This window comes from Watersipora subatra, chromosome 9, assembly GCF_963576615.1.
Source record: "Watersipora subatra chromosome 9, tzWatSuba1.1, whole genome shotgun sequence".
In the NCBI taxonomy this organism is placed as follows: Eukaryota; Metazoa; Bryozoa; class Gymnolaemata; order Cheilostomatida; family Watersiporidae; genus Watersipora; species Watersipora subatra.
In genome coordinates, this window is record NC_088716.1 from 55223871 (window position 1) to 55250446 (window position 26576).

The 26576-nt window shown below is 36.8% G+C and overlaps 2 protein-coding genes across 4 annotated transcripts; one reads left to right on the forward strand and one right to left on the reverse strand.

The window, feature by feature from the left end:
- Positions 1-1607: 1607 nt before the first annotated feature.
- On the forward strand, positions 1608-11452 carry LOC137405239 (uncharacterized). Its single transcript, XM_068091468.1, has 7 exons — positions 1608-2226; positions 5020-5190; positions 6894-7046; positions 7327-7490; positions 9142-9232; positions 10110-10281; positions 11209-11452. Exons 1-7 carry the CDS (start codon positions 1608-1610, stop codon positions 11450-11452), a joined length of 1614 nt encoding a protein of 537 aa, XP_067947569.1.
- Positions 11453-15073: 3621 nt separating this feature from the next.
- LOC137403891 (AFG1-like ATPase) lies at positions 15074-26405 on the reverse strand. Of its 3 annotated transcripts, none has more exons than XM_068089996.1 (12): positions 26208-26405; positions 23784-23941; positions 23633-23693; positions 23219-23320; positions 21833-21963; positions 21541-21699; positions 20782-20861; positions 19975-20045; positions 19539-19636; positions 17430-17570; positions 16867-16983; positions 15074-15432 (listed from the first exon to the last, which is right to left on the reverse strand). In XM_068089996.1, exons 1-12 carry the CDS (start codon positions 26380-26382, stop codon positions 15295-15297), a joined length of 1431 nt encoding a protein of 476 aa, XP_067946097.1. In that variant the 5' UTR covers positions 26383-26405; the 3' UTR covers positions 15074-15294. The 3 variants fall into 3 exon arrangements, with proteins under 3 accessions (XP_067946097.1, XP_067946098.1, XP_067946095.1); XM_068089997.1 differs by having other exon boundaries at positions 16920-16983; positions 19539-19643; positions 19973-20045; XM_068089994.1 differs by having other exon boundaries at positions 19539-19643; positions 19973-20045.
- Between the last annotated feature and the right edge of the window lie 171 nt (positions 26406-26576).

A 26576-nucleotide genomic window follows, 5' to 3' on the forward strand; every position in this document is an offset into this window, starting at 1 on the left:
CACAATATACAGTACAGTAGTACAGTGCTTGTATAACTAACAAACTGAACAATACAGTACTTGTATAACTAACAAACTGAACAGTACAGTGCTTGTATAACTAACAAACTGAACAGTACAGTGCTTGTATAACTAACAAACTGAACAGTACCGGACTTGTATAACTAACAAACACTAAATAGTACAGTACTTGTATAGCTAGCCAATCCTGAACACTGTAGTTCTTGTAGGCCTATGATAAACAAGCCCAAGTCAACATCTAGGAGATATGTAATTTCTCATTTGAAACAAAATGCACAACATTTTTTTATGCAAAGATCGTGTAAAACGCAAATGTTTAAACATTTTACCCATAAAAAACATTGCCCATCAGTCATTGTGATTTTCTCTACTCAACCCATAGACCTATTAACTATACAGTTAATATTAACTGTATAGTTAATAGGTTTATGACTCCACCTAACTGTAGTCGAAAATCAGTTTTTGAGATTAATTTACACAAAGATATGTAAGACAAAGTAAATATTAACGGTGAGGCTATAATCATTGACTTTTTATAGGACTCAGTATAGCATGCATTCATAGGACTCAGTATAGCACGCATTCATAGGACTCAGTATAGCATGCATTCATAGGACTCAGTATAGCATGCATTTATAGGACTCAGTATAGCATGCATTTATAGGACTCAGTATAGCATGCATTTATAGGACTCAGTATAGCATGCATTTATAGGACTCAGTATAGCATGCATCCATAGGACTCAGTATAGCATGCATTTATGTGTCAGACAACAGAAACTCCTGAGAAACAACTTAATTTTTAGTTGGTTTTTATGACGTAAAAGAACTTTCAATATTTTGAAAGTTGCTGACTTTCAGCCCCAGCACCTTGATTAGACATGCTATTGTGTGTTGAGAGCTGCATCACTACTTTTATGACTAATATTTGATAAAATATTTACATAATACATGTATATATTTTTTCCTTTCTTCATTGTTACCAATTTCAGATTGTTTACAATCAATGCAAATCAAGTAATATAATATAATACAATTTAATTTCCTGTTGGAAGTTTGTTAGCACCATCGTAATATTTTTATGCAGCTGTGAAATCTTATTACTATTAATGCAGCTCGTATGGCCTTCAGTATAATTAATAAGGTTACTGTTTGGCGGAATGAAAAATAAATGAGGTCAACTCACTGCTGCCCAAAGCTTATTTCTCTGCAGCGTAATTACATGAAACATGGCAAATAATATAGCAAATGACAAGTTTAACGATGTACCTGCTAAAACATTGCTCCAAGTTATATCGATAGTGATATTTACTAGTATTGGTCATTTAGGAGCTAAGAAAAATTTCTATATAAATCAATGACTCCTCAAGCATTTTCTAAAAGTGATGGTTTTTAAAGAGTGGAAACTTAAAGCTGCTTTAGCCATATTGCTCGCAGTGAATGCTTTCATTCATGGCTAAACAATAATTACCTATTGATTGGTTAGTCAGAGATGCTTATTTGTGTCCATATGTATACCATATATAAGGCTCAGCATGCGAGTGGGTGCATACATAAATATTATACCTACATAAGTTGCATTTAAGCATGACGAAACAATATTTAACTAGCACAAGCCACCCATGTGGGGCAAACACTACTTCAGAACGGCAAATATGGAGCACAGTTGAAACAATCAGTAATGTAGAACCAACCAGCGAAGCGGAACCAACCAGTGAGGTGGAGCCAACCAGTGAGGTGGAATCAACTAGTGAGACGGAACCTTCCAGCGAAGTCGAACCAACCAGTGAAGCCGAACCAACCAGTGAGGCGGAACCAACCAGTGAGGCGGAGCCAACCAGTGAGGCGGAACCAACAAGTGAAGTGGAACCAACCAGTGCGGCGGAACCATCCAGTGAGGCGGAACCAACAAGTGAAGCGGAACCAACCAGTGAGGCGGAACCATCCAGTGAGGCGGAACCATCCAGCCAGGCAGAACCAGCAAGTGAAGCCGAACCAACAAGTGAAGCCGAACCAAGCAAGTGGGTCACAGATAGCTCATTTGCGGAACCAGAAATTTCTGCTTTTCCAGAAAGTTTTATCACACTTTCAGCTGAGCCAGAAGTGTCTAGCATTATGGCTGAGCCAGAAGCTATCTCTGAACCGACAGCTTCAATAGAAAGTATCCTCATTCCAACTCTGCTTTTGCTCCTACTGATCATTGCTGGTAAGAAACTCATTGCATATAGGGAAGCAGTTTCACAACAATTGCAATAACCATTTGAGTGCGTAATGCAAAATGTGAAATTAAATTTAAGTTAAATAAAACTATTAGCTGGTTTTGCAACTTTTGCAAAATTAAATAGTAATTTTATAGCTATATTTGGTTCTACAAAGTAAACTTGGCTCATTTCACTTTCATGAAGAGAAAGGACACCTTGTGAGTTGCATGGTAGTTCAATCAGGCAGACGGAAAATTTCAAATGGAAACCAAGTCATGTTTTTATAAATCTTAAATCTATATATATATTTCTCAAAGTTGGTCGTATGTCGTCTGTAGGTGCGTCTAGATATAGCGCGCGTTGATTATTTTACCGCTGCGGCCACGCCTTACGATGCCCCTATTGAGAAATATTTTTCGTAAGGTCTGATTACTATATCTGGGGACAAGACCAATTCTTCTCACGCGGACAATTATATTGTCTCCGTATCGTATTGTTATATTCAAAGTTTTGAGGGATAGCTTCTGGTGGAACAGTAACCTTTTTTGTACACACACACACATCTATTCAAGAATTTTTATTATTAATTCTACATATTTAGGATTTTTATTTTGTTTTCTCAGTTCGTATTGATTGTATCATTACCGAATCATCTTTTATTGTAATCATAGCCAAACCGATTTAATTTAGCTATTACTTGCTAATTATTTCACATTTACATCTAAACCTTTTTATAGTCGTTTTATTTTGTTAAATTTATTTGACCAGCCCAAAACATTTTCCTCATGAGATAAAGTTTAAAAGTTAGAATGGCAAATGTTGTTATATGTTAAATACAAATCAATTTTCTGACCAAAGACTTTTTTATTACCTGGGCAACGCCGGGTAGCTCAGCTAGTTTTATATAAAGAAACATTAACTTACATGTATCTAATAATAAGTTTGTTAAATATATCACAGTTGTTTTTTATTTTATATGGTAAAAAACATTTTTGCAACTATATTGGTTGCAACAGAAAAAATTATTTGATTATAGTTTATTTGTCACATCTTATTTTGATAACCAGTATTAATTGAACTAAATAAAAATGATGATTATTCTTGAGGTAAAATGATTAGAAATCAACTTTTGCTCCAAAATTTTATTTTATATTTACATAATGAACCTACCAACTATAAAGTGAATAAAAAGTGACCTTTACCAAGTTGAGTTTTAAACCCTCCTTAATTGCTAAACCTTATATAGTCAGTTTTAATGCTAAGTCATCATTTCCGATACACAAATATGTGTTTAGTAGACACAAACTGAACTGAACTATTGTCAAGTTGCCATGACTTATATAGACACACTGAGTACTTCCTCAGCACTCATGATAGTTGCTTTCTCTCTAAACAAGGTTTGTTAAGAATGCTACTCGGAATTGTGTTGCAGCATTGTTGCTTCTCTTTCCGCTGCCGGAGCTTTTTGTTACATTTGTAATGATGACGTTACTGAGGCAGTGCATAGAAATTCAACCATGACGAGGCAAAAAAATTAAAACGAGTTTATTGAAGTACCTGCTAAAAGATCGTCAGATATTTAGAAATGGATTTCTTTATTTGCAATTATCATCCACTTTCTTTTCTGCATTTTCTTTTACATTTGCATACAATTGCTGCATAGAACTTTTTCCGCTATAAAGATGCTCAAACATAGTATGCTTGTTGTAATGTCTATTTTTTGTAGTAGGGAAATGTTCTCCATTGAACAACTGCTAAAATTAAAAAGGCACCTAGTTCTCATTGCAATAAAGTATTTGATTTAGCTATAAATCAATACGATGCGTGTGTGAATGTAATTTGATGGAGAATTAGCTCAGATTTCCCATCTTATGCATAAAGTCTTCAGGTATTCAAGCTGTTGATGCATCTCTTCTTATTTTTGACTGAAAATAAGGTGAAGGGTAAGAATGTTTGATAAAGTTCACAGCCATGGTCTGTTGGTAAGGTGCGCTCTGGCTTCCATCGTTTTACATTTTAGGTTAGAAAACTAAGTCTTTAAAAGGAGATTGATCTGATGGCCATCTATGACAAGATGCTTCACCTGAATGTAGCAAGATATTTAGTGAGCAGATCAAAATATTGGTTATAAGTACCGCAATGGGACACTGAAAAATAATTGACACGTAAATGAGAAGAAGAATATGAGACATTTGAATTCCAGATACGAATACTTGATTAGATAGTACTGCTCGGCTTAGTTCAGAGAGCAGGCCGTGTTTAGTGTCTACCTTACCTGTGAAAACTGGGTCGGGGTTCAATTCTAGGAAAGGCCAGAAGTGACAGAAATGGCATCTTACCTTAATAGCTTTTTGCAATTGGGCAAATGTCCAGTTGATGAGGCTCCTCGCCAAGTGTGGAGCCATTGTATGTGCAAATATACTCTTAAAACATACATAGTATCTGCCTACAGCAAGCAAAGCAAACAAGGTCATTCTTCAAGGAACTGACCAGACTTTAACAATACGTTATTTTCATTGAAAGCAATTGCCTCACCTCGCAATCTTACAAATTCTTATTAAGGAATAAATTTTAATTTCTGAATAAGAACATGCACCTGCTTTATTATGCAAAACAAACTTTAGTTCAAGCCAGGTGTGTAAACATTTTCATATGACAATCTTTAAATTCTATTCATGTATTTGGTACGCAGGTATGTTCATTTAATTGGTGGGCGCACAGGTATTTTCATGTAATTAGTAGGTGCGCAGGTATATTCACGTATTTGGATGCAGGTATATTCACGTATTTGGATGCAGGTATATTTGGGTTGGTGATAAAACGACGACATCTGGCAAAGAACAAACTGAAGTACAAAGTTCTTCATGCTTTCAAACCACCAGGCAGTTTTTGTCCTTCAGAGAAATTCCTCTCGGCATTTGATGAGGAGGTCCTTGAACACAAGGAGCACTTCTATAACCGCGGCTCAGGTAATTACATGTAGAAATAATCAGAGGTTATAACAGGGGTAAGGTTTACTGTTTACAAGACATGTGTATTTTACAGCAGTTTAGTTGTGGATATGCTTGGGCCGTGGAAGTTAAGATGCCTCAAAATCTATAAGAGATGAAAGGCCACTTTTGAGATATTGAGAAATAAATCAATCCATAATTTGACAAAAGATTATTCTAACTCTTATTTTTAAAGACAATCTTGAAGCTTCCGTATTAGCTTGATATTATATCATCTTAACAAATTATAAAATCCATTTTTGAAAAATTTAGACTTAATTTTTTAAATTTATTTTCAGCTTCACTAGAACTTTTAGCAAACAAAATCAAATACAGCCCGCAGTGCCAAAAACTACCATAACTTCCCATAATGTCCTCTAGAGATGACCAGCCAAAAGAGTTAAACGGGGTGGTGAGTAGGGGCATAAATCCTAGGATGCTTCCCTTAAATAGTATGACCATTTCTTTTTCAAAGATTGCATCACAAATTTCTTTTCAAAGTTGTTTTTGTGGTCCCAAGCCAGGCATAAGTGTTTTTAAAGGCTCAGCGTTTAAACGTAAAATTTTCCTGCACGTGGCACGCAATGTTAAGCGCAGCAAAACAGAGATTGATGAGATAATGCAGGGAGGCTTGTATTGATATGGCTGATTACAGTGCATTTTAACTAGACTGAGTGTTTGTATTTAAATTAAGTAGAAATCGTTGAGTGCAGAATCAAAGAAAACTCATCTACACTTTGGCGACCATAACTGTGGAAACGTAAACAGTCACTCATCAATTTAAGGCCTTAATATCAATACCTTGAAAGTGAGACTCACTTCAACTGGCCGTTTAATGTTTACGCAGCTCTCTTATATACTTCCGTCTGCTATATTATCTTTTAATAGAAATGTGTTTACACACTCTCAACTCAGTTGATTGAAAACAGGAATAGCAATTGTCTCTGCAGCAGCACTCTACATCAGATTTCCAGAGACTTTAGCCAGGGATGATATTACCAATTAAAACCAGAAGAGACTTCTGATGACCAAATTTAATTGTTGTTCAATTGCTAACTACTAAACACACAGTTTAAGCCGACACTTACCAATGATGACCAGCACTGGCCAATACTGACCAACAATCACCAATGTTGACTGACCCTGGCCAACAACGACCAACACTGGCCAACAACGGCCAACAGTGAATAACGATGACTGACACTGCAATACTAGCCAACAATGACCAATGCTGACCATTCCTGATCAACATGACCAGCGATGATCAAAGCTGGCCAACAATGATGAACACTGACCAACAGTGACCTATGCTGACTAATAATAACCAATAATGACGGATAATGACCCCACAATGACCGACACTGGCCAAAAATGCCCAGCAAGGACTACCATTGACTACAATGACTAACGCTGGACAACACTGGCCAACACTAACCAGCACAGGCTGCTTTTCCATCACTGGTCGCCACTGGCCATCACTGATCAATATTGATCAATCATTCACTAATGACCAGCATTGACCAACACTGACCAGCCATAATTACTGACATCAGGCACAAATGCTACAGCTTAGGTCGTGAATGTACAAATATGTTTGCAGTTATTCAGCTTGTGTAAAAGAATATGTAAATGTGTTTTTCATAATCTGTAGTGCATTTCATAGATCGGTGTGGATTTTGTAGACCTGATGGGTCTGGCAAGCCCCGCCTTGCTTTCCATACTACAGGCTCCTCTTGTTCTTCTTCTCTATCCTACACTTACAAAGATTATGTGGCCAACTCTTGATAGCCCACCCAATGTCAACGATGCCATAGCATGTTTCCTCATGCCAGCAGGTAACCTGTTTCCTCATGCCAGCAGGTAGCAGAGCATGTTTCCTCTTGCCAGCAGGTAGCATGTTTCCTTATGCCAGCAAGTAGCATAGCATATTCTCTCATGCCAGTTGGTAGCATAGTATGTTTCCTCAAGCCAGCAGGCAGCATGCTTCCCATGCCAGCAGATAGTATAGCATGTTTCCTCATGCCAGCAGATATAATTGATATACAAATGTACTTGATCTTCGAGAGGCTGCTCACGCGTGTATACAAGTCAGTGATCACTGTATTCTTTATACAGGTCTTGTATATGCAACGGTGTTTGGGTCAGCTTTTGTGACAGCCGCGGATAAGCTTGCCAACCTGCAGGCTAAGCTTGTCTCTGAAATAAGCATGCTGGATCAAATCTATACTCTAACAGCTAAGCTTGACCTTGACAGAAAACAGAAGATGAAAATTTGTAAGGTGAGTTTCCTTAGCAGGATGAGAACAAACGGCAGTTGAAATCAGTACCAGGATTGCATTACTTGCTGTTAAATATTCTTAATGTACTATTAACTGCTGCTTACGTTAGCAGTGTGCTTATAAATCAATAAGTTGTTTATTTATAGTAAACTTCTGACAATGCAATATGTTGTTCATACAGTAAAAGTTACAAACACTGGTGTGCATAGACATAGACAGCATGTGCAGAGACAGCATATATTTTGTGTTGCTTCGCTTTACATAATTTTTGGTTCTCACTTCTTGCGTGTATGTACGTATGTATGTGTGTATGTGTGTGTATGTATATACATGTATGCACGTATGTATGCATAACTTTTCATTGACATTGTAAACATCAAAAAAATGGTATTTTTCGTTTTCTGTCAAAAAATGGAAATACATAAATCAGGAATTATTGAGTGAGATAGACAGAAGTGCTTTACAAGTTGGTAGTCTAATAGTATTGTAGAGGAGTTGAATTAGGGAATTGAAGATTGTAGTAACAGAAAGTTCATAAACTTAAAAACATACGATAGTGGATGTAATTGTGTGGTGGTCGATCACTGTGGCCAGGGCCGAGAATGAGAGGACTGCCGACACCGAAATGACTGACTCCAGGACCGGACCCCTACCCAGTTCTTGGTAATCAAATAAAATCCAAATAAAAATAAAGTAAATTCTTGGTAATACTTCCGGCTAGCGGAGGGTCAGCCCTACAACCGAGGGGTAGAGCCAAGCCAAGCCAGAAGCTATATAAAACGCTGCAGAAGCGACCAAGAGTAGAGCCCCTAGAAGTCACACACTGTGCAGTTAATTATGGTTGATGGCATATCTGACTGTATCGTTATACATATATATATGTAATATATATATATATTACATATATGTAATATATATATATATATATATATATATATATATGTTACATATATATATTATATATATGTTACATATATATATTATATATATATCTTTATACATGTATATATTTGCTGCAATATATACTCTTAATGCCTTGTACTCAAATGGTCTATTTCTTGGGAGGCAAGTAGAGGAACTCGGTCAGTTCCTTTACCGCTTGTTGGAGTCCTGAAGTAGAAAATGATGTTTGTCATATGTGTGGAGAATAGACACAAATACTCTGAGCATAGTTTATGTAGAATTTCGAAATCTGCAACACTAATGCAAAAACGAGCAAATTTGAGAAAGGCAAAATGCTCAAAAGTTTTGTGATGTGATTGGTGGAAGCGTGGTAAGCTGGAATATGTGATTAGTAGTACACAAGTTTTAGAATTGATTTCTGTAAAAAGAATATTCTTTTTTGCTGTCGGTATGGTAAGACAGGAAAAAATATTTATCAATGCCATTGATCAGAGGAGATTGCCTAAATTGAAAAGAAACCAGCAGTGATGTATTTTTGTTTATGAAATATCTCCATTGCCTCAAAAGAAACAGCTATGAAAACATCCACGTTTATGATATAGAAGTCTGCTCATTAATAAGGTAGTTGCTGTGAACATAAGAGGGAAGACGAATTCAACTACTACAAAAGGCGCTATTACATCTAACACTAAGGCTGTGACAGGTGTCTGCAATAATGTATTCTGGTCTAACATAGTGTGTTTTACAGGCAGTCAAGACTGAAGCAATCTACATGCTCATTCAGATGCAAGGAAGGAGAGTGGATAGCTTTCAACACAAACCTGAAAGAGATATTAAAGGTACTTGTCACCATGCAGGGTCAAGGAAGCTGATGCCTAGGCATATCTAGCCTCAGGTCGGCGCTTCCCTATTCGCTTTCTCCGTTGAACACCCTACAACTGTCAAGGGCAATCTCGTACCCCTTCGTTTGATTGAAACAAAAAAGGGTCCATAGGGTAGATAACCTATACTTACAGTCCAGATTAGGATGATAGCTTGTACTTACAGTATAGATCTGATTGACAGCTTCTACTTACAGTGCAAATCTTATTGACAGCATGTACTTACAGTGCAAATCTGATAGATAGCTTGTACCCACAGTCCAGGTTAGGATGACAGCATGTATTTACAGTACCGATCTAGTAGATACTTAGTTGTATTTATTTAACTTGTACTCACATTTCAGAGTAGATAAATAGTTTGTACTTACAGTGCAGATTAGATAGATAGCTTGTACTTACAGTGCAGATTAGAAAAATAGCTTGTACTTACAGTGCAGAATAGATAGATCGCTTGTACTTACAGTGCAGAATAGACAGATAGCTTGTACTTACAGTGTAGATTAGATAGATAGTTTGTACTTACAGTGCAGCTCAGATAAATAGTTTGTACTTACAGTGCAGATTAGATAGATAGTTTGTACTTACAGTGCAGCTCAAATAAATAGTTTGTACTTACAGTGCAGATTAGATAAATAGCTTGTACTTACAGTGCAGAATAGATAAATAGCTTATAATTACAATGCAGAATAGATAGATAGCTTGTACTTACAGTGCAGATTAGATAAATAGCTTGTACTTACAATGCAGAATAGATAGGTAGCTTGTACTTACAGTGCAGCTTAGATAAATAGCTTGTACTTACAGTGCAGACTAGATAAATAGCTTGTACTTACAGTGCAAATTTGGGAGATAATCAATTCACTGAGGACCCTGCCTGCTAATTCTGCTAATTCAAGTGATTACATAACTCAGTATATGGTCCAGCACATCCTCAACCATATGATGTCCTTGAACAGCATCTGCTCAGATGATAACGCTGCCCTCAAGGCCAGGATACACCCAGTCAAGTATGCTTAAGCATCTGTTGCCAAACATAGGAGCCAGTTTTAATATGGCTGACATGCTATTGGGTGCTATTAGAGCTTCATGATTTCCAATAATTACCAGCTTGATAATCCATTCAGAAATACCGATATTGCAAATTTGCAAATTTTGTATTTATAAACGATTTGTGATATAGCGCTATATTATAATTATTGGGAACGAACTGAATGTCAAGTTCATGATATAAGGAATCAGAAAAAAATGCAATTTGAGAAGTCTTTCTTCTCAGAAACAGACAACTACTGACATCAGACAGCCTTTGCTAAATGAGAAGATCAATAAGATTTAGTGGGTCACATTAGTAACAATGACCAGGAGGCACTTGTATCGGAGCACTGGTAAATACTTTCTGGCAATGGTCAAACTCTAAAAAATAAAACTTGTTAAGTAGCCACCCACATTTGCACCAAACCAAAACATTTGCAGCACAAAAGTGTGAGACTGACAAACTCTTTGTCCAAATTGCATTCCCGCTGTGGAAGAGGGTCGAGCCATGCATCACCTATCCTATAAGCAATAGCCAGCAGAGGGAATGGCATTGAACTAAACAGAAACCTTATAAAAACAACCTCGTCGAGATGCTTTCAAAGACAGATTTCTTGACCATGCAACTTAAACTCTGCTAAATTTCCACAAGGTTGATGAGAGACTAGATACTTTTCTTTACATAAAAGCAATTTTAAAAACTTCAAGAAACATACCTATTGATTTTTGTAAAAGTTGAACATCAGCTTTGAGGCAGTACAGATATTTGGTGATTACTTGATAGAAAATAGATGCTCAATTGAGCTCCGTTTATTTTGATATAGTTTCATCAATGCACATAATGAAAAAGTAAAACGCCACAAGAGAGAACAACTCCCACACCGTAATATATCACCTTATTACAGATGGATCTTTCTTGAAATTCTCGGATTCTTTTCATTCTTTGGAGTAGCACTGATAGAGACTCAGTCAACTGTGTTGTCTCTCTCCATCTGCATGATCACTGTCTTCTCCATTTCAATCTTATGTTTCGTCATCGCTGACCTTGATAATCCATTCAGCGGCTTCTTCCGACTTGATTTGGGTCTGCTATCTGAAGTCACAGCCCGAGGTGAACGAATGTACAATAACCTGAAATCTGGTAATTAAATACTAAACACCTTTTCTATTACTAGAGTAAAGCTATAAGCTATCATAACCTGTCTCTTAATTGTATGTTAGTGAAGGTTGGATGTGTTACTAAGACATATTTGGTAGGGTACTGCATGTACTCATATTATACCTGGGTGTCATATAGGTACTTCGGTACTTAAGTCATTACGTACTATTTTAGGTACTTGGTCTAAATGCCATTTTTAATGAGTCCAAAAGAGGAAGTAGATGGAGTTCAATATGAGCAAGTGAAGACTTGATATCATTGGGTTGTTAATCAGCCTCTGATTAGCATAGCACTATATTGTTTAGAGCGAGTTCATTCAACTACAGGTTGTGTGAAACCTTTTAATAGTGATGAATTTTATTGATTTGGAATAAATTGGAAAGATAAAAGACTCGCATATGCAAAAACTAGCATTAAAATTAGGAAAATTAGATTGAATAAACTGTATTATGCAATGATATAGTTTATATGTATTATTTAATGCAAAAACTAGTTTGTGCTGGATCAATAGTTTTTCAATAGCTAATTTTTTAGCGTTGGCACATGATGACAGCTGCGTTCTACTTATTGGTTAACAACATTGGAATGGGAAAATGTTTAATAGACTCTTACCTGCAAGTATTTAGTGAATCTTTGATGAAGGTTTCATAATTTATTTCAAGGTGAAAAGGAGCACATGGTACCAGAGTACAGTGAACTAATGGAGGCTATCCCACCGAAAATGGCTGTTAAATTTTCCGAAAAGCTTTTTAAAGCTAGAGAGGTTATGAGAGCTCAACCTATTTTGTCAATCGTAGATTCAGACCATTCGAATAGGGTCTGGCCGATTGATCGAAGAAATGTACCAACATTGTCGCTGATGGTATAGCTTCATGCCATCTCTCTTACTAAATCTCTATGAGATTTGGACTAAAGCTACGAGGTCAACTGATAAAGTAAAATGTCTTGGACGTCGGCGGATAGACGAACTGCCCCCGGTAAAATTACTACTGGACAATTGCCCCCCTTGACAATTGCTCCCCAGACAACTATCCTCGCAGGATAACTAGCCTGTAGGACAACTGCCTTTAGATAATGACCTCTCTTTTAAATAATAAAGTTAATAAATATCATTGTTTTATTTAGTAAATTTATTAAAATAAATAAGCTTTACGTTATCACGTTCTCTTTCGATGAACTCCATGATGGCTGATCCTCTTGTGTCCGCTACCGATGTTGTAATTATTGGTAAATAAAGAGCTTATGGCTTTTTCTTTACTATAAATTATTATTTCACTTTATTTATTTATTTTTCCATAATATTACCGGGGGCAGTTGTTTGGATACCATTCTGTGGCAACTTCAGATGTGAAACTTGTTGTCTAATATGGCTTGAAGACTACTTGTTATTGTAAAAGCACAACAGAGTGAATTTGATGAATGTTTCGTGCCTTGAAGACTTTAAACACTCCTTCTTAATTGCTTGCAATAGATGTAACAGACATAATGCCCTGCAGGTTTAAAAATCTTATTTCAAAGAAAACTTTGAAGAGTGAAACCTTGCTAAAGAATATAGCTCACGGTCTCGACAGAATAGAAGTGCTAATATATAACTTCTGTGCAATAAATGTTATGCAATTCCTTGATATTATTTGTATACCAACCAAGCAATATATTAATTAAACGTGGTATGAATGTAATTGATGATAGGATGATTGATAATTGATATATATTGATATAAGATGAATTTTACTCAATATTGGAAATTTCTGATTCATGTTCATGGTTCCTGATTGGGCGTTAATAAAATCTGCTACAGACCATTGGTGATTATTTTGCTCTTGTTGTCCAAAGAATCTCTTCTCTCCCCGCTCAACCAGCATAAAATCTGACCTTGACACACAAGCTAAAATGAATCTGATTGCTACTAGGATGTTTAAGCTCCTAATGATTTTTGAGATAGAAAAATAATATTCTAGAAGTATTTCATTTCAACCTTCAATCTAACAGTTTTACACTCAGCTATGAATAGCTAATTAACAACAATTTCAAAGTGCATTAGGAGTTTAAGTACAGAAAAGTATAGGAGACATTCACAAAGATTGGGTGCCTTGGTATTACCCTTTCTTCTATATTTGTCAGCACTAAGGCTATCCTGAACTTATATAGCGGATGACTCCAAAACTACTCCAGCAAACAGTAGACCTAGACGCAAGTTACTTTTCTTTAACCCATAAACCATACTCAAACAGTCTTCGTTAGCCCCTGCTGCAATCAAGCCACTGTTGCAATCAAGCCACTGTTGCAATCAAGCCACTGTTGCAATCAAGCCACTGTTGCAATCAAGCCACTGTTGCAATCAAGCCACTGCTGCAATCAAGCAAGCAGTCGGAAAAAAAAGATGTTTATTTGTAATTTTTGCAGCAAGCTCAATACGTAGAGTTTTGAGCAGGTGCGAGTCGGTGAGAGTAAATTAGAATGGTTTGTTAACTTCCAACTAATCAGGTGAAAGAAAAACCAATCTTTGCCTGATGATTACCGCAGACCTAGTAAAAAATAAGTTAAAAAAATACTAGCAGATGAATGCAACAGTGATACCAAAACTGCATAAGTACAATAGCATCTACAAAAGCACATTTGTGGCACAAATACCTGCAGCAATCAGGACCAGTCACCAAAGAGAGTAGATAACTCTATATTACCATAGCAGCTCTAATGAAAAACTCTATTACAACTTGAACTGTGTGAACATCAACTCAAAGTACCAGTGGTGTATTCTTAATGAGCTAGGGTAACAGTACGATACTTGTGTCCAGAAGACATTATTTGCCCTTAACAATGGAAGGGCAGTATGTAGCTTTGATGTTAATGTTGGGTTTACCATCAACACACTATCATAATTATGGTCATCATTGGTCAGAAACTTTCTGAGCACTCGATAAGAGCATTTGGCTAAAAACTCATATTAGAGTATCGATAGGCTCAACTAGTAAATGTCACAAGAATGCCAAGCTGTTGGTAATATTCAAAATATACTTTTTTATCACAGCAAAATCACAGAAAATAACAACTCCTACATTTTGACACTTGTGTTTGTCTCTCAAGGCAAACTAGCTTTTTCCACAAGATAGTGTCATTGTCAAGGGTGTATTTTGAATCATATACAAACATATCTTCAAGTTACTACATATGTGAAGATCAATTTACTGCTGGAAACCATCTGTACAAGTTTGCTTGGCAGCAAGTATAGGGTTTATCGAAGAGCTGGTTAGGCCAATACTACTGCCTCGTGAGAAACAATATCTGGATTACTATCAATGCAGACTCTAGCCTCAGCACCAGTCTTCAGACCAGCAAAAATCTCCATATATCAAGCTGGAGGCTTAATTTTTTACATTTTCATACATTTCATCTACTTGATGATGCAATGAGGCAGTATGTTTCATCTTGTATATCGATATATTAGACAATTGCAGAAAAGATCCAAGGCTTCAACAGCCATCAGTAACCTTGTACTACAGCTGCCTGCCAGTACTATATGTATTTTAAAAATAGTCATGTATATAGTTCAGAAATGCTTTCAAAAATATATATTTCTATTTGTAAATTAAATTTTCCTAAAGAATTGCAGTCAAAGTGCAAGTATGCAAATAGACCAAGCCTGGCAAAAGATGACTAAAATACAACAGAGTTGAGAATTTTCTTTTCCTGAGTTATTAAACAAGCCTGACTGCAGTATGATGTCAGTGACAGACATGCCATCACACCTAATAACTCTCTTAAATATTATTTATATTTGTAATTGTATCTGTTAGAAAAGTGATGTTATGACATTAGCTAATATAACTGTGTGTTACCTCCACTTTTTTTCTCTAACATTTACCCAATACTCCTTCGAAAGCATCTCAGTCAGTCTAGATATACATCTCTCCATTGCGAATAGTTCTTCTTCTCCGGTAAATATAGATAGATTCCTGTCCGCATCGGAGCGCTACAACAGCCCGAGTTGTGTAAACAATAAGACATTTAATGCTTCAGCTATTTTTGCGCGCGTAACTAACTATTATCTTACGCAACTCATGAAACAGAAACCTGCTTTTAATTTGTTCAAACCACAAAGTAAATTGTAATATGTCCATGCTTGTAATGAGGGTATAAAAATAGAAAATATCTTTGACCAATTAGAGTTGTGTAACCATGTGATGGCTGAACTACACTGATCTGTTATTTTATAATCTAAATGTGTGCAACCTCTATTGCTGATCCATCAACCTCTATTGCTGATCTACCAATAAACTTAAAAAGGGACCATGAAATGCAGAGCTGAAAAATTCGTTTTACGTTAGCCCTAAATATTTCCATCAACTTAAATAATAATATAACCTGCTGATAGAGGAGCAACCTGCCTAACGCACAAGACATCTCTATTAGGCTACACCTAAGTTTAAATAAAACGTAAACTCTCATATATTTTTCATTGCAATCAGAAAAGTTCTCAAAAAACAGCAAAGAAAAATGTTAGTCTACTAAAACAGATGACATGATAAAAATAAGTTAAAATGAGAAATGGACATTCGTAATCAGCATCAGATTTTTAGTATGGCGATGACACTAGCTAGTTTCACATAGAACCTTTTTTTACTTATCAATGTCTCAGCCAATGACAGTAAAGTAAACACCTGCCCACACCCACTTCTCAGCCAATGACAGTAAAGTAAACACCTGCCCACACCCACTTCTCAGCCAATGACAGTAAAGTAAACACCTGGCCACATCCACTTCTCAGCCAATCACAGTAAAGTAAACACCTGCCCACGCCCACTTCTCAGCCAATCACAGTAAAGTAAACACCTGGCCACACCCACTTCTCAGCCAATCACAGTAAAGTAAACACCTGGCCACACCCACTTCTCAGCCAATCACAGTAAAGTAAACACCTGGCCACACCCACTTCTCAGCCAATCACAGTAAAGTAAACACCTGCCCACACCCACTTCTCAGCCAATCACAGTAAAGTAAACACCTGCCCACACCCACTTCTCAGCCAATCACAGTAAAGTAAACACCTGGCCACACCCACTTCTCAGCCAATCACAGTAAAGTAAACACCTGGCCACACCCACTTCTCAGCCAATCACAGTAAAGTAAACACCTGCCCACACCCACTTCTCAGCCAATCACAGTAAAGTAAACACCTGCCCACACCCACTTCTCAGCCAATCACAGTAAAGTAAACACCTGGCCACACCCACTTACTGCTACTTGCTACTAAATAAAAGAAGTTGAAGTACTGACCATCTAAACAAGAGTGAAAATAATGATGAGCTATGAAAATAATGATGAGCTAGAATAAAAGGAACAGAAATAGTCATTGAGCACCGACTCTAGATTGAAACAGGGACGTTAACAAGAAAAGTAGATGCACCTCTTGTAAGCCGAGGTCATCCATTAGAATATTTCCTTGACCTTGATTGTTACCTGTGCTGACATTCTTGAGAAAGAGCTGATCGGGCATACTGGCAGCGGAGACCACCAGCCTCACCTGTCAATTCATAAAATATTATTTTACTGTTATTATTTTGTACTCTGTATAGGAATTACCGTAATCTAAAATTTAATGTAAGCCTACGATGCTGGAAAAAGTCCTGAGAAAATTTTCCTTATAAATCAAAATAAATAAAAGTTATGCTTAAAAAACGTTTATAAGAAAAATTTTAAATTCTCTTTTTAATATACATATTTTAAAGGAAAATTGAAAGAGCCCTTTCAATATTTTTTTCATAAATTATATTTATATGTAAAATAAATGTAATTTTCTTTATAAATTCCTTATTATGGGAAAACCGGTCATGGCTTATTATATTCTGAGAGGCTTCACAGTTGTGAGCGACTAGACCGAAAGTTCCCCCTTACAGCAAAGTAATTTTATAAGCAGACCAGCACAAGTACGATCAACAGAACACAGGCTACAATAGCATGGCTCCATACCTGGTGATCGTAGACATTGTCAATAAGTGTGATGAAGCGTTTCACAGAGCTGATGGCATTAATACCCATGTGTGGTACATCCCTCAGGATGACGGTATCGAAGTGGGCGCATATTTCTATATAATCTCTTGCACTTAATGCCTGCAAGAATATATTTATATGGTACGTTCAGTCATAACTACACATAAGACTGGTGCACACTGTATCATAGCATGTTGGTGTTAATCCCACACTACATCAATAGATCATCTGTGATAACAATATTCACACTATCACAAACCCGTTCGCGCCTGCATCAACGAATAGTCTGCAGCATAGCATTCTCATTATACAATGCAGCAACTGAAACTAGGAAATAATAGTCCAGCAGCAATTAACATGAAAGGAAATATAAATTAAGCAATCCATGACAGCCAATCACCATCGCCCAAGTGGTGCACAACGCACACACTATCGTGGATGCCCGGCGAACTATTGAGAAAGTTTGACAGCTTTAATGTTTTCCGACATATCCGCGCTGCCTCGGCTATGTCCTTGGCTTACGGTGCACTTAATTCACGAAGAAGCGCTGAGAAGACAACTCCAACATACATGTGAGTTGTGATATACTGTGAGTCAGCCTTCGTCGTTTGAAAGACCCTAGATAATGAGGTTGTCACTAATAATTATGATAGCAATAGTGTTTTTACATCAGATCGTCTTCAGCCTTAATAGCAGACTTTTTGGCTTCCTCCCTTATACACACAGCAGAGTGAACAGAATATCAAACAAAGCACAGCAAAGCATGCAAGACGTAGTAAAACATATAGACTAGCCGTAAGCCAGATAAGAGGTTTGTAGCACTGCTACAATCCCAACTCTGTGTGTTTTACGGAAGCTGTAAAGGTTGGTGTAGTTTCACGAGCCAATGGAAAAATAATCTACAGCGAGACCTTGACCTCAAATACAATTAGAATTGTAAAGTGAGACTGATTAGTGTAAAAAGCATCTTGAGAAGGCAGCAGAAACAGGAGGGAGCAAAGAAATTTTTGCATGAAACGGCATTTGGTGTAAGCGAGATATAAACTGATGGATTGGTATCAGCCCACCATAAGGCATAAAGCTTCACAAACCTCATATAAATGCTGTGATAACTTAAAGCACATAAATTACATAATTTTTTTATTGTATATTTCAATACATCAGAGTCTTGGCTTTTGAATGAGCTATTGTTTGCCATGGTGAGACAGACATTGGTTGGTGTTTATAGGATTTCCCCAGAACTCTACCGCAGAAATGTTTACTGACATAGGCTCGGAAATTGTGACGTCACAATTTTCTTATGCGGTGTTGTGTGCTCTTACCGCCTATTTTATTGCTTACCGCTTATATTTATCAACTACGATAATGACGCTAGTGTCAGGCGAAGATAGGACAACTCCAGAGAACCAATGAAGATGACAAAAGAATCAGTGTCATTAGTTCTCCATGTACAGATTATTTCTATGATAAATAACTCAAATTCCAAGCACCATACTATGTTTTCCCGATGATATTATGCACTAGCCCTCTCATTTTATTGTGATGTTGAGGATCGCGACTGAGACTAATTAGTTTCAAGCATTGTGCCAAAGTGCGATTGACATGTAGTCCTAGGGCCACGCAACCGCAGGTCACAATTTAATCGATGTGATTTCGTTACCTTTATCAGCGACAGTACATTTATTGAAGCATAATTAATTAACCCAGAACATGTGTTTGTATTGGTCAAGCGTTAGCACGATCCCGGGCATTGTTGATTATCTAGAATCCTAGTTTATTATTAGCGCTCTCTGGGTTTAACAGCACAGATTGTCACAGAAAAGCACAGCCTCAATGGCAGCAAAAGGGATCGACTACCTAAGGCTAAATAATAATTGTGACATCACATTTTGAGAACCTGAACCAAGGGTTTGTTTTTGCAGGACATACTTTTGACACCCTGTTTTTCGCAGTTCTATTATTCTTTGTGTATTGAATATAGGCTCATTCGAAAGGCAAGACTCCGATGTATTAAAATATATAATAAAAAAACTATGTAATTTATGTGCTTTAAAAGAGCTTATGGGTGATGAACGAGTAATAGCTTACCCTCTCACACAGCTCTCCAAAGCTTGTATCTAGAACTTTACCAGAGGCCTTTTTCAGATGTAATTCTCTCCCCAGAAATTTTAGCACCACTGGAGCCCCTGTTGAACCCATCATTCACATAATATAGTACATAGGTTGAACATGAGGAACTGTTGATAACCCTGCCATACCTAATAAACACTTTATTCATCGAAACATTCACAAGCAAATGTCAAATGCTCCAAGTTTGTAGCAAAGCGATGAAAATTGTTGAGTAAAAGACAGATTAGCCTGTAGACTAATTCCTTGGTGTTTGCTGAGAATCACATCTGTTAGTTTTATTGGGCCTTAACTTTACACTCGGCCTCGTTGAGTACTCGAGCTGTCTTCTAGAAGACAGTGTGAAAGACAGTGTAACTGAGTTGAAGACAGTATAATTATATTAAAGTGAATGTACCTGAGTCAACATGGCCAGCCATTGACAGGAACAGAGAGTCTAAATGTTCATCTACACCAAGACTTGATGTCCTAAAACATACAATAAACTATGTAAACAGTGAGAAAACCAACTTATCCAACTAGTAAAAACCTCTACAAGCATTTCAACCCTAGGGAAAATAATCTCAAATTTAACAGTGTAGCCATTAACGCAGCGTTTATAACATTTCCATAGTAACAATTTCAACTTAAATTTAATAACCTTCACCCATCAGCCTTATTGAAGAAGAAAATAACTCTATGGATGCTACTGCAAGATCACTATGTGCCACACAGAGCCAGTAGAGTCTGGATTACTGCATAGCACTAGCATAGCTATGCCATCTTCTTACTCTGTAGTGTTAAATGCAAATAGCTGATCCAAAAGAATGGCTGAGGTTTCCACTCAAAATGACAAAAACAAATGTACTCAGTACAGCCGCATGCTGCAGTGTACCACACAGTACAGCCGCATGCTGCAGTACACCACACAGTACGACCGCATGTTGAAGAAGTTGAAAAATCTATGTTCCGATAAACAAACCAATGCAATAGTGAATTATTTTAGCTAGCTACCCTATTTGTTAAAGTATTATATAATACAAAACATGTAACTTTCACATTTTGCTCACCTTCAAATCACTCTAGAAACTAATACTAGAGCAAGTTATTTGTGAACAAACATGTTGGATAATAACAGATATCGGCTGCAGCCTCAATCAATTGTTAAAATAAACAATTTCTTGTTATCAATAACAGAAACGTTCAGAGTAAAGGAGAAACTCACAAAAAATAGTGGCGATCAGAGGAACTTGTCAATACTCTGTAGTCCTTTCCAGTCTCCAAGTTTATAATGTGAGCATTTTTCTAGAAATCAGACTTGTACGATTATACAGAAAATTGATCCTCAATTGGTTTGTATGATTATACAGGAAATTGATCCTCCATTGGTTTGTATGATGATACAGGAAATTGATCCTCCATTGGTTTGTACGATTATACAGGAAATAGACCCTTAATTGGTTTGTACGATTATACAGAAAATTGATCCTCCATTGGGAACATTCATGATTGACTACAAGAATCATCTACTGAGACAGAAAATTGATCCTCCATTGGGAACATTCATGATTGACTACAAGAATCCTCTACTGGGATAGATTATTCCTGGCCAAGCTTATTAGATGAGTGACTGAGGAGACTCTCACTTAAAATTCAATCAATTGCTATGCTGACAACAACAGAACTGCTGCTACCATAGTCTAGTCATTCATGCATGCAAATACGCATAATGTTAATAAACTTAATTTTCCATATGTTTGGTAGAGAATGTCAGCCCCCTATCCTCTCTCTTGTGTGACCAGTTCAGTAGCTGTACCCTTTAGCAGATCTTAATATGACATTTAAAGCTTGAAAATCCTGATCTCTGTTAGGAAGGTACAAGATACTGATATGGCTCCTTTGGTGACTCGCACACAACAAAAAACATTCAACAGCTCAGAAGACTATTGTACCTGAGTACAATGTGGGTGATGTGATGTCTTACCTTCAAAATATCAATAAAAGGAAGGAAGTTGGACCGCTGGAGTCCATTTTTGTAAAGGTCATCTGGAGGTCGATTGGAGGTGGCAACTACTGTAATTCCTCTATCGAAAAGCTCTGTGAATAACCTTCTCAGAATCATGGCATCAGCAATGTCAGTCACCTGTTAGGAGTGTCAGATGAAATGTGAGTCAGTTGGTGTGAATGTAAAATGAATTATAAGCAAAGCCAAACAGAATCAAATGGGAGAAATAACAATTTTGACTTGGAGGGTGGCTTGAGTAACCTGACTGTACCTGGAATTCATCAAAGCACAGCAAGGACGCCTCTTCCAAAACCAAGTCAGCAACTGGCGGTATGGGATCAAATGACTCATACTTTCGCACGTTCAACTGTCGTGGTACCTTGGCCTTGACAGCATGTATTCCTGGAAATGCAGTTCAAATGCATGTAGCATTATTCAAACTACATCAGCTAGCCAATATAACATAAACTATAGCAAGCATCATATCTTCTTGTTCACCACGGTTACCGTTTTCAGTGTTTGCCTTCTCAGCTGCATAGTTGTGGAAATAATTAGTGTAATTTGATTCTACTGATTGTACTTCCTACATCTGCCTTACGTTAACACAGTTACTCTTACTGGTCAGAGGAAAAAAATCATTGTATATTGTCAATGCTTTTAAATAGCTAGTGTATGTCTTGATAAAATACATGGAAAATGTCAGAGCTAAAACACAATCACAATTAATAGAATTTTTTTCACTTTTTCGAGAAATAAATGCGTAAGTTGATTATCAGCTAACAAACTGTATAATGTATTGCATAATTGTACAATTGTCAGCAACTTAGGCACTGAGACTAAGCCTTGGTCATACAAGAGTTTTATGTCTGTTTGCTATTATCCATATTATAAAAATTAACTGGAATTCCTAGCTCTCACAGATACTTTTATCCCATTCTACATGTATAGGGACTAAACTATGTGTACTAGAACAAAATTGTTGTCTTTTGATAAAGTCATGTTTTCATGATGCCGACTAATTATACAAACTAAAACTGTTTGTATCCACTTGAAGCCAACAGCTTTTTTGTGAAAATATTTCATCCTTCAGCTCAACTCTTATGAGAAGATAACTCTTGATATCTAAATAACTACAGCAACCAAATGACCCATTTGTGAGGCCCACATACTGCATAGTCACCTATCATTGACCTAGAACATGCAAAGAGATTTTGAGCCTGAAAATATTGGCCAATGCGACAACAAAACCAGGATGTTTTGTAATTGCTAAAAATCAAGTTTTTACTTTAATACAGTAATAGCTCGAGATATGAGCGCCCGAACATAAGAGAGAATCAAGATACATGTACGAGCAAAATTTCGAGCACGCTTTTGCCTTGAAATATTAAATGTTTTTTTCATAGCATGGAAACAGATTAATTTGTATTTAGTTATTTTATATAGAAAGTATTGCATTGAGATACGAGTACATTGATATACAAGCTTTGGCCTAAAACGCAATAAACTCGTACGTCGAGGTATGACTGTACTATTTTATCGATGCGATCTTAAACAAATTAATTGTACAGACATCTGTGAACATGTAGAAAAAAACCTTATTCAAAATCTACCTTGCCAATTTCACAGGTTGATGATGATATTCTTGGAAAGGACTTACGCTCATGAACTTTCAGCATGAATGCATTGAAATGAACCCTTTTCTTTTTCCTGGACGAGGCCGATGAGTAGAAGAGGTCCATGAGCATGGTTTTTCCCGAGCCTAAAGCGAAGCACATGAAAAGTACATGACAAGCACAAAACAAGTATATAAGGATATTACAAATCTTATATAAACACAAACTGCTCAGGTTTTAACCCCAGAACTACTGATCAGCACAAACGAAGGCATATCAAATTCATACCGTTCAAATTTTAATCTTGTGTTGTCTATTAACACAGTCGGTAGTAAAAAGCATAATACTGCTGCAGACAAGTTCGCTATTCAAAGTGCTTGACAGATCTTAGCGTAGTCCAACTGACCATGCATTATGGGGTAGTACAATATCTCACACTATAATGGAAACCCACTCACCGACACCTCCATAGAGATAAATACTTCTGGGTGGAGACTGCTTCGCCTTCTGAGACAAGAGCTAAAATGATACACCAGCAATACAATTAATAAGCGGTAGATCCGCTGTTATAACTTTACTGCCTGATGTTAGTATTCATGAAGACCACACCTTAGAGAAAAGCGAGGGTTTTGCTGGCTCATAGTCTCTCAGTTCAGCTGCAAGCGTATCCAACTGTTGAACAATGTCATATTGATAAGGATCTTGATCTAGCTCTCCTGCTTCTACTCTGCAGTTGTATATGTGTGCAGGACTCCTATTAGAGATGTCTACAGCACAGAACATAAATAAAAAAGATATGTGAAATTTCACTTGATGAGTATGTTAGGATTCTATTAGCATCTAAAATAGCTTGTATATAAATAATAGCAGTTGTGGCACCTACAGCTAAGCCTGCATGCATTCAAGCACTTAGAGAAATGATAACTAATAGTTGTGCAGATGATTTGTAATTAGTAACACTCATAATTATACATGGGTTCAAAAATCACCAACTGCAAACCTTGAGAGAAAAGTGAAATTCCACAATCTGCTCAAAGTATTCACATGAATCAAAACAGAGAATTACGTTCGAAAATTTGCCTTGAGGAATAAAGTCGTAAAGGGTAAATCTCAAACAATATGATAATTTAATAGACTGTATTGGGGGCCACTGATAAATAATCGTAAAGGGTAATGATAGACTGAAGCCTATTGTAGGTAGTGTTGAAAGATACTGTCAATGCAATTAGAGGAGAACTAGGAAGGTGCTTTGTAATCAGTTTAGACAAAGACTGAAACCTACGGTATGTGTAATCAATTTAGAGGTATACTGAAAATAGAGATCTACTTCAAGTACTGTAGAATGTTGGCTTGAGTAACATACAGTTTATTGCAACACTGTGTTAAGAAATGGTAGCAGTAGCTATCTTGTTCTATCCTATTGCGAACCGGGATGTGTAGACGATGTTGTTTTCGTCAAAACTATTGGATGACCAGGCAACTGAGAGAGCAACTTGCTCATAAAGCAAATGTTATATTTTTACGCAGGACAGAATTATCTGCCTGATGAGACTGTGTGCAGCGGCCATTGCCATACTCAATGTTTTTATAAATAAACTGCAAAAAAAGTCATTTCTAGATGCCCGAGTTTGAAACGAAAATGAATTACTTCCCTTTTGGAGAGTCAACAACTACAGCTATTTACGTAAAACTGCTTCTACATTAGCAAATTCTCAAGGAGGGCTCACAGTTGGCTTGAAGTTGTCACAGCATAGCGACAATATTTGTTCACAGAAGATGCGCAAATCTGTTCTGCGTGATAAATGAATTAGTAACCACAATACTGCATTATTTGGTCTTTTTTAAACCTGGTGGACTTGATAAACTTGTTGTTCTTTAAAAAACACTTTCGTATGATATACATACTTCGAGCTGGTCTAACTTTAACAAAACATTTAGCGGACTTCTAAACTTGTTTTCTTGTAAGTTCGATATTCACTCCAGGTCAAAAGTTGGTTAGACAACAAAGGGTAGTGCTCATTTGTTAGATTAATTTGGAGGTTTGCATGATGAGGTATTAGCTATGCCATGAAGATTATTCTACTAAAAACATACTCCAATACTTATTTTTTATTCCATGAAAAACAAGTGTTAGTTATGTTTACTGGTAAAATGAGGGCTCATATATTAGTGTGAGTACTGGCAATTGGATATTAAAAGCTGGTAGGTAGGTTTTAGTCATCGACTCATTCATGGTGGTACTTGTTACACAGCTTGTTGTGTGCTTATTAGTGACACTGAGCTAAATGTAGTAAAATTAGAGTTTAGTTGTTACTGGCCTTGTTATCAATGTATCTTGATACTCCGTATTCAGACCTGCCAACCCAAGAGTGGGGCAATGCGTGAGATTTGGTTTTGGGGCAATTGATGTATCAATGATAGTATATATAAAATTGTAGAAATTGGGGCAAAAATCTCACGCATTTTCATTTTTTTTTTGAGGTGATTGCGTGAGTCTCACGCCCAATGCGTGAGAGTTGGCAGGTATGTCCGTATTAACTACATGTAGGTGGCACATCTCTGCACCTTCTGTAGGTCTTTGTTGTTTTTTTCTCACTGAGTCCCAGGAGGAATATACATCTTACTACATGATCCATTTCATTGTAAAAAGTTATTTTATAATCAAGTAAAAAAGAAAATGTATTCTATCTAATCGTATTCCTTAGCAACTGAAACTACTTTCGATATAATGTTAGTGTTTGTCGCTTGATGGGCGCGAGTAAACAGGACAGTTCTAGAGCACATCAGTATCTACACGTTGCAGCAACTGATATCAGCTGTGGCTGCTGTATTCCTAGGCGCTTCCGGTAAAGGCTTTGAGGTAGAGGTAAGGTTTCGTGAGTCAGCCATATTTGTGTATCGTGTGAGAAGCTCCGTTTGTAGTTTTTATCTTTGATACCAAATGGTACGGCAAACTTTCAAAAATCGATAAAATTAATAAATAATTAAATAAATAATTAATAAAGCAAATATAAATAGGTGTTCATTGCTCACCTTCACCACCAACCAAATTGGACGAGTATTTGCGCGAGATTTGCATAGATGAAAGCAATATTCCATTTGTATTCTTGTTGCATAAACATAGACCGGTAGTTCTATTAACTTGTCTAAAATATGGAATACCATGAAAACCCGATATGTTATAAATTCTTTTTAAAATTGAAGCCATTACATCTTGAAGTGATTTCCTAAACCGGCTAGTATTAGTTTCATGCTCTTGAGAAGTCTTATATACTGGCTAGTCGTAGGTGCAGTGATTTCGGAAACGTTTAATCATAGCCAAACGTATATGTATAACTAACGGGGCACACAGGCTTTGAAATTTTCAATGTCAAATATGTGTCACAATTTTTTCATTTTCGG